The sequence below is a fragment of the Belonocnema kinseyi genome, chromosome 4 (genome assembly GCF_010883055.1).
Source record: "Belonocnema kinseyi isolate 2016_QV_RU_SX_M_011 chromosome 4, B_treatae_v1, whole genome shotgun sequence".
In the NCBI taxonomy this organism is placed as follows: Eukaryota; Metazoa; Arthropoda; class Insecta; order Hymenoptera; family Cynipidae; genus Belonocnema; species Belonocnema kinseyi.
Window position 1 is genome coordinate 67378805 of NC_046660.1, and position 14042 is coordinate 67392846.

At 29.8% G+C, this 14042-nt stretch overlaps 1 protein-coding gene across 1 annotated transcript in view; it reads right to left on the reverse strand.

Moving 5' to 3' along the window:
* LOC117171767 (semaphorin-1A-like) overlaps window positions 1-14042 on the reverse strand; it is a 470590-nt gene that overhangs the window by 25601 nt on the left and 430947 nt on the right. Inside the window, 2 exon segments of the mRNA XM_033359372.1 lie at window positions 3725-3866; window positions 5963-6051. Coding sequence (XP_033215263.1) covers window positions 3725-3866; window positions 5963-6051 — 231 coding nt within the window.

Consider the following 14042-nt stretch of genomic DNA (forward strand, 5'->3'; position numbering starts at 1 on the left):
ACATATTTCACAAAAATGTGTTTTTTCACTGTATAAGATGGAAGTTCTATCTAAAACTATTTGTTTTTGATGAATGTTTGTTTTTGCCATTCAATCATTATTATATACTTCACAAAACAATCGTAAAAAACACTTTTATTCAAAAATTAGAATACATGTTTAAAATTGTACCTACTCTTTCTAGTTCCATTTTTCGGCACCATGTAGCGTAATGGTAGACCACCATTCCCAATAGAGACCCTGAATTACAAAAACTATTGTCCTCGCCGGTCTATTATTGTAGATAATAAATGATATGAAATAAAAAATATTCGTGTTAATATTAATTTTCTATTTTAATTTTAGAATTGCCTGAAAGGAAAAAAAAATAATAACCATGCGCGTGTACGTTTGCTAGAGCGATAGTAAATAGTTTTAGGCTTCGTTTGCAGGTGCTAGTGTTATGAGCTTGTACGAAATGTGCAGCAACGTTTTGCACAACGGATATATGTAATTTACGTATGCATCTGTCATCTCACGTATGGGTTGGATGGTTATTGTACACCACACTGGTTGCATTTCCGGGTCTATGGCGCTCGGAATGAACTCACGACTGCAGTTGCGATTCTTCGAGATGCACAACAAGGTACGTACACAAACATCTCCAGCTGCATATTGTCTGTTCTGTTCTGTTGTAGTACATTTCGAGGGAGGACTAGCAAGATGCAGATTTTATGAGGAACATGCAGTCTTTTTGACCTCATTTGAGACCATTGAACATCGAATAGCGAATAGCGATTGAAAAGGCGGAGGAATGAACAAGATCGTGACGCTAGATATTCTCCTTCATGCTATTGGAATTTGAATTTAAATTTAAATTTAAATTTGATATTTCATATTAACTAGACGGTTTTCATTATTACAAACAGAGCGGGAATAGATAGAAACATTTAAGTTCACTTTTAGACCTACAGGAGAGTTTTTTTCCATTAACATTGGGTCATTAATTTCTTGTCAACTTGTTTGATTCAGGCATGTGAAACGTGTTGAGTAATGATAGAATTAACAATAATTCAATTAATTATTTATTAATCCTTAAATATTCGTCACATTATGTGTATGAGAACCCGACGATAAACCACAAAGAAACGATATCAATTGCATAATTATTTTAAAAATTGAACAAAAAGGAGGATAACAACGTGCACAAAATTTAGTGTGCACACAAAGGTTAATTCTACATCTTTTTGAATAAATCTGTATATTTCATAATAAATGGTAATCTCCAAAGTCAAAAGTTTTTGCTATTTAAATTTTATTTATTAAAAATGAAAAAGTACTAAACACGTATTTTTTATCGCATGAAAAGGATTTATGCAGAATTTTATTAATTCTCTTTTTTTTTAATATAGTTCAAATCGGATAAAAATTGTGGTCTGAAAATCAATTTGTCCACAGATTTTTTTTTTGGCCTACAAAGCCGCGCCACGCCATACAAGGCATGACATTTGAATTTTTTGTCGATATTTTTTTTTATTTTTGGTTTCTAAATATAATTTTAAGAAAAGTTACTAGTAATTTAGACTTTAAATTTTAAATCAACCAATTAGAATTAAAGATATATAATTTCAAAAAAAGTTGTCCAAAATTATTAAGTCCCATATCTCCGCCACTTTTTCAAATTTTCAAAAAACATTTGGTGGGATTTTTCCATAATCAAACAATCATAAATTCTGAATTAGAGTCAAATATAGTTTTTTGCTTAAATAAATATATTTTTTGTTCGGAATTTAACTTGGATGGTTAAAATTCTACCTTTGGCTGACAAATTGATTATTTTTATAAAAGTGCAATTTCTGGTCAAAAATGTAAGAATTTAGTTAAAAGCGCAACTACTTTGTTGAAAATTAATTTTTTTAACTGAAAGTTTAGCTTTTTTAATTTGAAATTCCAGTAATTCGTTAAAAATTCATGTAGTTTGTTGATAATTCATATCATGTAGAAAATTGATACTTTTTCTTCAAAAAGCAACATTTTGGTTGAAAATTAATATTATTGGTTGCATATTCATCCTTTTTTGGTAAAAAATGCAATTGCTTGGTTGAAAATTAATCTATTCTAGTTGAGGATTCAAATATTTTGTTGACATTTTTGTTTGTTAAATTCAACTGCTTGGTTCAAAGTTGAAATATTTCGTAAAAAATACATTTTTTGTTGTTGAAGGTTTATCACTTTAGTCGAAACTTGAATTTTTTGGTCGTAATTTTATTTTTTGTTAAAAGTTCATAATTTCGGATTGAAAATTCAGCTGTTCAGTAGAAAGTTTCTGTTGTTATTTTTGGCTTGAAAATTCAACAATTTGGTAGAAAATTTTACTATTCTGTTAGAAATTCGTCTTGTTTCAACTATTTGTTTAAAAAATAATCTTTTTTAGTTGAAAATTCAAATATTTCGTTAAAAATTCTTTCATGGTTCAAATGTCAGAAAAGTAATATTTTTTGGTTGAAAATTCATCTATTTTCTTAATGAAAATTTGCGTTTTGGTAGAAATTTAGTCTTTTTGGTTGAAAATTCATCTTTATAGGTTAAAAATTCAACTAATTGGTAAACAATTCAACTATTTTGTTCAAAGTTTAATACTTTGTTGAAAATTCAACCATTTTGTTAAACTTATCGTTTTAGCATCTACGTTGCAAACATTTTTGCCAAGTAAAAAATTATCCGTATAATCAACAAAGTTTATGAAATCAAAGTTTAAAAGTAATTCTAAAAGATATCTTAATTTTTTAATTTACTAAATCGAAAAAAAATCCATAAATTTTGAGAATGTATTAAGAAGACAAGAAACGCATTTTTTTCGAGATTGTTTATTTTTAAAAATAAGAGAAAATCTTGCGAATATTTATTTTTATTTTTCCTTCTTAATATATTCTCAAAGTTTCATTAATTTTAGTTTGATTGAACTTAATTCGAAAAATTCGATCTGGGTTTTGACAATTTGTCTCATTATAATTTTGAAAATCTCGAATAAAACCTAAAATTGATTTTAATTAAGTTTGGGACTCTTAGAAAATCTAAATTCTTTTGTAATTCTTCAGACAAAACTTTACCGGTAAATTGTTTCCAATTTCAAGTACGTACTCAAAATTTGCGAGTACTTGAAACCGTCCGAGGTTCCGAAACTGTCTAGTAGGTACTACAAAACTTGACTTGCAATTTTGAGTTTATAGCAGACACCTAGTTTCTACATCTAAGCATCTTATAAATAACAATTGAAAAGATAATTCTTCAAGAGATGAAATATTTACAATTGTAATTAAAATTTTAAAACCTTCAATTCGAAGGTAATTCGAAAAGATTCTTTTTCTTTCAATATTCTAAACTTTTAATATTAACGATGTATGAAGTAGAAAAATAAATTTCAAAATGATTCAGAAGTACCGAATTGAGAAAACTTTGTTTGGTTCTCGTGTTTGTGTCAACCTGCTTTAGTTTTTAAAAATAACACCAGACAAAATTTGAGTTAAAAATGAATACTCTGATTTGATTTTAATAAATTTAATAGTGAATTGTAATAAAAAAATAAATTAAAAAAACCTGAGAAAAAATGCCGGCAGTAGGAATCGAGCCCGCACTTTCTAGTTACAAAATCTGAGCACTACGGCCTGATCTAACTGGGAGTTTAACTAAAAAAAATTCCAAATTTTGTTTGTGATATGAAATTTATCATAAAGGGAATACTCACGTATTTCATTGAAGTAGAAGGGATAATCTCCTGGTACGGAGCAATTGAGTCTCGCTTTCAGGAAACTCGTCCATCTGTCACTAAAAGCGTGGGGCCCACCTTTATCGTGTTGGCATACTCGACCGACACGAGAATATACGGCCTGAAAATTGAAAATGTCATGAGGTCGTGCAATAATATTATTATTAACGATGCACTCAATTTGATTATACTAGGTCATTTTTATTGGAATACAAAAAAAGATGTAGTCTTTCTCTAACACCTAAAATCAATGTGGATTACTCAAATTCTTTTAAAAAATTCTCTGGCAATTCCAGGTTTATTCTGGGTATCTCTGGCTTTCTCCAGGAAACATTTTTCTTAATACAATCATTCATTGTTCACTCATTGTAATTAATTAGACTTATTAAAAATCTGAAAAAATAGGAGAAATTAAAGGGTGGTAAAAGTTTCTTCTTTCTTTCCAAAAACGGCTCTTCTGTAAATTTGTCCTTTTAATTTAAAATATCCCCTGCATTTTGGCTCATTTTTTGTTTAGACTTGGTAGATTAATTTAATTTGACGAACATGCATTTCGATACATAAAATGTTCACAAAAAAGTTTGCACATCTAACAAATTTCCACACTTATTACCTCTTGCTCTTCTTCCCGGTCTTCTAATATTTCTAATAAATTAAACTGTTTAAAACCCTTAAATTTAGTAACATTACTTAAAATACTACAAAATGCTTTGAAATTATTTAAATCGATTAAATTATGTGAAAATCATTTTTAATCATATGAATATTAATTAAATCGGAAAAATATAGTTAAAGAATGTAATTCTTTCAAATTTCCGGAAAAGTTAAGAAATCTTCAAAACACTTCAAAATCCCTTGAAATCTTTCCTTTGGAAATCGCACAAATCTCATTTAATATTTATAATAAAATGAAACTGTTTAAATACTTCGAAACTTTGAAATCCCTTAAAATCCTTTGAAATTGATTAAATCTCTTGAAATAGTTACAAATCACTTGGAATATTTCCTTAGTAAATTGTAAAAATCAATTAAAATAAGTAAAAATCATTCTAAATCCCTTGAACACAAAATAAATCGAAAAAATTAAAATAAATTGTTTGAAATCTATTAACGTGTTTGCAATCTCTGGAAATTCTTCGCAATTCCTTAAAATTCTCGAAAATATTTGGAAATATTTAAAATCCTTTAAAATATCTTCAAATATTTCTTTTAGAAATCCTAAAAATCCATTACCGTAAACATAAATCATTTGTAATTCCTTGTAAAAATGTATAAAATGCCTTAAAATCCCCTAAAATATTTGAAGTAGATAAAAGTTATCCCTTGAGATTCGAGTTAATTTAATTTATTTTACGAAGTTCTCTTAAAATCCTTTGAAATCTTTGGAAATCTTGCAAAATGTTTTGAAATTCTTTGAAATTTGTTAATCCCCTTAAAATGCTTTGGAATACCTTAAAATACCTTAAAATCTTTCCTTTGGAAATTGTCAAAATCCATTGAAATAAGGAAAAACCATTTGAAATTACTAGAATCTAAATTAAAACGAAAAAATTTAATTATTTGAAATGTTTGGAAATCTCTAAAAATATTTTAATATTTATATTAAATTAAACTATTTAAATAGCGCGAAACCTTTAAAATCCTTGGATCTTTTGAAATTCTGTAATTAGTTTCTTGCTTCTCCATTTTTTACCATCAACTCTTTCAATATTTTAACATTACGTTCTTGTAAACATTGTCTCTAATGATTTCTTTAGAATCGTAAAAAAATTACCAGCGATTGCATGGGATTAGCCCCTCGGTAGAATTAGTGTAATTTTTGCCAAAATAGTATCAAAATAGTATGATCGTTAAAAAAAATGGAAAAAGTGCCGGAAGTCTACATTTTTTTTCTTCAATTAATTGAATGCTAATTATATCAACTGTAGGGTATTGGAACATAAGACAATTATAATACCATCGGAGCCACGATGGTTCCCTGAGGCCTGCATTTATCATCTCGGGGGTTTCGTAAATTTGTTGACTGATTCTATTCATTCTCCAAACAAGAAGAGAGAATTGCCAAAGGGGAACTACAGAAGTGGCCTGTGAAATTCGCCTTGAATGCTGCGTTTTCGCGAAGAGAGAAGCAAATACGAAATTTGCGTTCGTTGCAACGTTGCATTTTAATCGTTGCAAATTTAGTACGCCGAGAAGAGAAACGAAATAAAATCTCACCTTGCCGCAGTTCATGTATTCCACAGCAGTCTCCCGGTAAAAGAAGAACACGTAGTCTCCGTAGGCAAAAGAACTGACGAAGTTTGGACCTAAAATCAAATTAATGGGTTGAAAAATTGGGTAATATATTTTTAAGATTACGCATTATGTACAGAGATTATAGGTGTATATATGTTAGCTCTCAAAACGGGGGAAAATTAGGGTGATTTTTCACAAAAATAGGAGAATAATAGGGGAATATATTTTTTTTTTAAATAAAATTAATATCCGCATCATATTTTTTCAGATTTAAAGTCGATATAGAGGAGAGCACCCAAATATGAGATACCAACTCTGTTTGGCGTGTTTGTCGGAATTCTATGTACTGATTTTAAGAGTAATATAGGTCATTTTAAAGGAAATTTAGTTTGTCATAAGAAGCTCAAATAAAAAATTGTATTACAAATTTTTTTTATGCTGAAAATATAAAAAATGTAAAAAAGTGCTTTTTCCAAACTCGTAAAACTGTTCTCATAATATGAGATACCCCAGGAAATAGCTAATAAAATGCAAAATAAAGTATTATTTTTAATGAAAAACTTCATTCTATGTTACCGAAGTATAAATTTACTGCTATTTACATATATTTAGTTTTTGTAGTAGTCACAAACATTTTGTAACCAATTTCCCCCGCGCAGTCTTTATAAAAATCACAGGTATCTCATATTATGAGAACCACACCGTGCAACTATGCACTTACTATGTCTGACCTGTACAATGAAAAACTTCAACACTATCGATATTTTCCTACTTAGTTATTCAATCTCCATCACTCGAGACAAACTTTACTGCTAAATACATATTTAATGAATAATAAATAGGGTTTAAAGAATTCCCTTCCAAGAACTCGACCACCATCGATTTCGCAAAAAGTTCGCCTATAATCTTTAGAAGCCCAATGAAAAATGGACTATACCACAAAATTACTCCTTCTTCAAGGGCTACAAGTTAGTGATAGAACCAACAGAGTGGGTCTCTTAGTTTAGCATCTTTAAACAAATAGTTGAATTTTCAAATAAAAAACCTAAAAACGCTAAAAAGTAGAATTTTTAGATACTGTTTAAAATTTTAAACCCAAAAAGATAAATTTTTACAACAAAATAATTTAAAAAGAATGATGATTTTTCTACCAAATAGTTTAATTTTCAAGCAAGAGAGACGAATTTCCAACAAAAATATTGGATTTTCAACAACAACAAAAAATAATTTTTACCCAGACAGTGGAATTTGCAAACAATAATATAAATTTTTAAAGAAAAAGTTAATATGTAGCCAAAGATTTTAATTTTCTATCTAATTGTTGAATTTTTAAGCTAAAACAGCAAATTTTCTACAAAAAATTTGAGTTTTCAATCCAAAAATATGAATTTTCAACAAAAGGGTTCATGTATAATCAAAAAAGACCAATTTTTTTCAAAATAGTTGAATTTTTAATAAAAAAGGTTTATTGCCTACTAAACAATTGAATTTTCAAACAAAAACATGAGGTTTCAACCACGAATCTAGATTTTCTAATAAAAAAAACAACATTTCAACACAAGATATGAATTTTCAACCAAATAGTTTAATTTCCAACGCAAAAAGAGCAATGTTCAACCAAAAATGGAATAGTTCAATTTCGAGTTAGAAAAACTAATTAGAAAAACAGACTTTTCAGAAAAATCGTTAAATTATTAACCAAAGCTTTTTTTTTAACCAAAAAAATAAATTAAAAATAAAGTAGTTGAAATTTTAACCGATAAACATAAACTTCCCACGAAAAATGTATTGGTTGATACTTCAACCAAAAAAGATGCATTTTTAATAAACTAGTTAAGTACTTCACCAGAGCAGATTAGTTTGTTCACAACCAAGCATTTCCATTTATTACATGCAGATATATAGTAAATGTCAAAAAACCGGAAATATAAATTTACAACTATAAAAGATTTTTAGTGAAGAAAGAAGCAAATTGCATCTAAATTTTGGAATTTTTAAGCAAAAAAGTCGATTTTTCTCGAAACTGTTGAATTCTCAACAAAGCTGTCGAGTTTTGGTCTAGAAAAAATGTATTTTTAACAAAACAGTTAAATTTTCAATAAAATAATTACATTTTCAACCAAAAGAAATGAATTTGAACGAAAAATGTAATAATATACTTTTCAATTTAAAAAATTAACTTTCAAGCAAAAAAGATGACTTTTTTACTAAAAGATTTATATCCAAGAGGATGTATTTTCTAAAAAAAAAGACGAATGTTCAACTAAAAAGTTGATTTTTCGATTAAAGAAGATGGCTTTTAACCAAAATAGTTCAAATAATTAAAATATCAAAGAAATAGTACATTTTCTGACAAAACAAAAAGTAATTTTGAACCAAAGACATAATAGTAGACTTTTCAGTTAAAAAGAATTAACTTGCAAACAAAAATAGTTGGATTGAAAAAAGGAGGATGTTTCTTAAAAGGCTGTGTCTAGGCGTCCAGAATTCTGGACGAATAGACCACGTGTCTCTAAACGACTATTCGTCCAGAATTCTGGACGATTAGCTCACACACCTCGGATTGCTATTCGTCCAGAAATTATCAGCGAAAAAATACTTAATTTGACTCAAAACATTGTGCCAAATCATTTTATAAGATCGATTAAAATCTTCAAATAGTTGAGGTTATGTTTATTGCCAGTAACTCCGAAGGCTCAGAAGCAAAGTTACCGGAGAGGGTCAACTTTTATCGGTGTCACATTGGTATTTCATGGTGTCACGTCAAGTAGCAAGATGTCAAACTGATATTCCTCATTTTTTAATACAATAGATCATTTTTTATAGGAGGTGCTGTAAAAGTGGTTCAAGATGTTATGAATCACTCTCCTGTCCCCAATTGCTATAAAGTATTTCTTTCAAGAGGGAGCTGCAAAAGGGGTTCAAGATGTGACCAATCACTCTTCTGTGACCAGCCACTGAAACGTATTTTTTAAAGGGGGAGTTGGAAAAGGGGTTCGAGATTTGACTAATCACTCTTCTGTACAAGGCGTTAAAACATATGGTTTAAAAGAAAGAGCTGGAAAAGGGGTTTGAGATCTGACCAATCACTCTTTTGTGACCATTCGCTAAAAACTAATTTTTTAAAAGGGGAACTGGAAAAGTGGTTCGAGATAGGACCAATCACTCTTCTGTGACCAGTCGCTAAAAGGTATTTTTTGAAAGGGTGAGCTAAAAAAGGCGTTTGAGATGTGACAAATCACTCTTCTGTAACCAGTCGCTATAACTAATTTTTTTAAAGGAGGAGCTGGAAAAGCGGTTCGAGATGCGACCAATCACTCTGGTGTGACCAGTTGCTAAAACTTATTTTTGTATAGGGTGAGCTGGAAAAGGGGTTCAAAATGTGATCAATTACTCTTTCGTGGCCAATACCTATAACGTTTTTTTTAAAGAGGAAGCTGGAAAAGGGGTTCGAGATTTGACAATCACTCTTTTGTGACAATTCACTAAAATCTATTTTATTTTAAAGGGGAAGCTGGAGAAGGAGTTCGAGATGTGACAAATACGTTTTCTGTGACCAGACGCTAAAATGAATTTTTTTTCAAGGTTGAGCTAGAAAAGGGGTTTTTGATTTGACCAATCACTCTTCAATGAACAGTTGCTAAAGCGTAATTTTTTTAAAGGGGGAACTGGAAAATAGGTTCGAGATTGGATCAATCACTCTTCTGTGACCAGCCGCTAAAACGAATTTATTAAAGAGGCCGCTGGAAAAAAGGTTCGATATGTGACTAATGACTATTTTGTGACCAGTAGCTAAAATATATTTTTTTAAAAGGGGGACTGGAAAAGGGGTTCGAGATGTAACCAATCTTTTTTCTGTAATCAGTCACTATAAATAATTTTTTAAAAGGGGAGCAGGGAAAGGGGTTCGAGATGCGACCGATCACTTTTCTGTGACCAGTTGCTAAAACCTATTTTTTTGTTGGGGTAGCTGGAAAGGGGGTTCAAAGTGTGATCACACTCTTTCGTGACCAATTACTATAACGTATTTTTTAAATAGGAAGCTGGAAAAGGAATTCGAGATATGACCAATCACTCTTCTGTGACCAGTCGCTAAAACGTAATTTTGTAATGGGAGAGCTGGAAAAGGGGTACGAGATTAGACCAACCCCTCTTTTGTGACTATTCAATAAAAGGTATTTCTAAAAGAAGGAACTGGAAAATGGGTTCGAATGTACAAGATGTGACCAATCACTCTTCCGTGACCAATTGCAATAACATTTTTTTTTTAAATAGGAATTTGGAAAAGGGATTCGAGATGTGACCAATCACTCTTCTGTGATCAGTCGCTAAAACGTAATTTTGTAATGGGGGGGGGGGGGGGGGGGGCTGGAAAATGTGTTCGAAATGTGACCAATGACTCTTTTGTGACCAGTCGTTAAAACGTATTTTGTTAACGGGTTTTAACGTCTTTAAACACTGCTCCCTGTGCTATCGGACAATTGAAAATATTTTTCATTAAAATCTGTATGGCTTATAACGAATATTTCAAACTTGAGTTTTTTTAAATCGGCGAAAAAATTTACAATTTTTGTTCTCCCCTTGTTAATGTGTTTGTTACCCTTGATTGTATGCCAATTTGTGTATGCATTTACAAATTAATATTCCTAATTTTTGGATAAAATAGTAAAATTTAGTTAAATTAGAAAAAGATTTTTCCGGAAAAATAGGTTCCTTAATGTCAAAATTTGCCGGATTAAAATATTAAGTCTGGCAAAAATATCGGTTATGTATACATAAGGATAATTTAAATCAAAGTAAATATTCTATTCTTGCAAAATTTCTGAACGAACAGCTGTTAGCTGTGGGCAGGCTATTTGTCCAGAATTCTGGTCGAATAGCCGTTCCGAGACAGGTAGGCTATTTGTCCAGAATTCTGGTCGAATAGACACTCCGTTCTTAAAAACAGAGGAAAAAGAAATTTTTTTTAAAACGGAAAATAGGGAAATAGGGGAAAGAGTATGAAGCTATCTTCACTAGGGAATTACAGGAGGATTTCTCTTGGAAAAAAGGGAGATGAAAGAGAAATAATAATGGCTGAAATAAATATTTGAATCCGGTAGATTCTATATGCTTCCTTCTCTTATTTTATTCATCATTATAAGGTAGAGTCTCTGGAGCTGCAAGATTTGAAGGCAAACAGATAAAGAATAAAGAAAGGAATGATTATTATAAAAGTTACTTTGTCAGCTCTATAAGCTTGAGATGAAAAGTTGGGACATCAAATCTTGGAATATGAAGTTGTAAGAGTGTTGTAATTACGCAATTATGTGTTAATCACTATATAACAGAACTTTAACGATAAATACAAATAAGTATGTAATTTTAGACAAGCCAAGGTAGTGGATTTCAACAAAGATTTATTTCCTACATTCGTCATTGTTATGCCTTCATTATACAACGTAATATCAAACCGACCTCCGCCGACATCTCGTATAATTGAAATTCGAGTATAGCAAAAAAATATCCATTAAGAATTGGCAATAAAAATAATGAAAATAATGAGACTGATATTCTATATCACGAAAAAATTTCAGAACTAAAAGTTTTGATCAAAATATTTATCAAGAAATGTGTCAAAGCGAATTATAATTAAAAACTTAGTACTTCAAAAAATGGATATTTCTAGTATAATCTTCAATAATTTGATGTTTCTAAGATTAAAACTTAAGAAATTTCAAATTGCACTATTTCATAAGGTAATCATTGGAGACAAAAATATAATACTTAGAATGTACCATGTTGGAAATGTATTTTCACAATAAAATACAATAATTACAATAAGTAAAAATGGAAATTTTTATTCTTCATAATTATTTGTGCAAATTTGTAAAAGCGTACAATATGTAGCAAAAATTGCATTCTTTTGTGAGTTTCTATGGATTTTAACGATTTTTGTTTAAACATAAGAAAAAAATTTACTAGAAACTAGAGATTTTTCCTTATTTTCGAAAACTTATATGGTTTACAAGTAATTACACATTATAAATTACATTGTTTACATTATTGTACATTATTTTACTTTATTATGAAAATACATTTCCATCAGGAAACGTTAAGAATTTAAAAATGGTGTAATTTCCGATTGAAGCAATCGAAAAGAACAATTTCATGATTAAAATATTATATATATATATAATATATTTATATATTAAAATATAATATATTATAGAATGTATACATTTGAAATTTGACCCACAAATAAGATTTAAAAAAATTAATGAATGAAAGATTTTAGCTTATAGAGGAGTCAACTACGGTTTAAACTTGGAAAAACCGGTGGCGTTCCGCTACAAATTAGAAATTTGAAAGTAAAAAATTCAAAATGGCGATCAAACATTTTTTTATATTTATTAAAAAAGAAAAAAAAGAAATTTTTAATATTTTTCATCAATATTCTTCAAAGTATTGGTAAGTAACATAAAGTAAGCTGAACTTGATATGTAGGGTGACACCGCCCTTACATCGAGCAAAACACCCCCAAAAAATGATTTTTGGCGTTTATCGTGGAAACGGTGCATCAGGGAAAAATCATTTTGAACAGACAAATAGTTCTTAAAATTTACAATAAGAATGTCGGTATACATTTTTTCCTCTGCTGATCATACTTTCTGAGCAATCAACCCTCAAATTAGGGGGTATATTTCAACTCTCGGGTGGCACGCTCTTTCCAAAGCTAATATTATATCGAAACAAGATAGTTTCGGGGGGGGGGGGGGGGGGGGGGGGGGGGGGGGGGGGTACAAGACTTACATTGTAGAACGAAAAATTGCATAAATTTTTAGTTATATACACTTTCATCCAAAAACTATCCCATTTCGCAATATAAGCTACGGAAGGAGCATGTCACCCGCGCGGTGCAACTCACCCGTTACTCTGAGGGTTGATTACTCTGACTGCGACTCGCAGAAAAAAAAATCCGCACCAGAATTCTTATTGTAAATTGTGGGAAGTATTTGTCTGTAAAAAAATAATTTTTTCCGATTCATCGTTTCAAAAATAAACGCCAAAAACCATTTTTTCGGGGTGTATTGCCCGATATAAAGGTGTTTTCTTTATTATTGAATGTTTAAAAATCTTTTAAAGATCTTTTTTTAACTTTTCATTGAACATCTCTAGCAACATAATGCAAACGGTTTCATCAAAATGAAGCGTTTACTATTAGAGGTCCTACTAGGCGGATGGTTTTAAATTCTCGGTAATTTCTTGGTATTTTCGCGGTCAACTTTTCAATTTCTGGTGTGATAATATACTTCTCTCTGAAATTTGTATGCCCTAACACAGAATTTCATTTCTTTTGGAATTCCCAAAGACCCGTGCCAGAATTAGAATTCTTTCAGAATATTTCATTGTTCTAGATCTGAATTATAATCTTTTTTTCAAAAATTCTCTCATACAATTCAGCATTACACATAATTTCTTCTGTTAATTTCCTGTTCCAACACAAAATTATCATTTCTCTCGAAAATTCCATGTTCTAGACCAGAACTATAATATTTCTTTTAGAAACTTCCCTTTTCAAATTCAGAATTGCGGATATCTCTTCCAAAATCCCCTGTTCCAAATTATAAATGACGGTTTTATATTGAATTTTGAATTTTTATATTTGAACTTTTAACCAAATAGTTCATTTTTCAACCAAATTGTTGAATTTTCCAGCTAAAAAGATGAATTTTTCAGAAAATGTGAATAAATAGTTGAATTTTCAACTAAAACACAAAAAAAATCCATGAAAATGCAATAATTAAATTTCCAGTTAAAAATTATTTTTTAACCAAAAAAACACAATTTAAAAAAAAAGATAAATATGAAATATCAAGCAGAGAAATCAATAATTTGATGTTAATTGTTTTTTCTCTGCTGATCTATAATCAATGTTTCTTGAATATTGATTTCTATTTCTAAATTGAGAAAAAATTGCTCTTAAGGGCATGTGACACAGCTAAATACCTATATTACCGATCACAGTTTTTCAGTTCACTGAATGTTCTTTTGAACTTAAGAACTTTTTTTGTAAATAAAA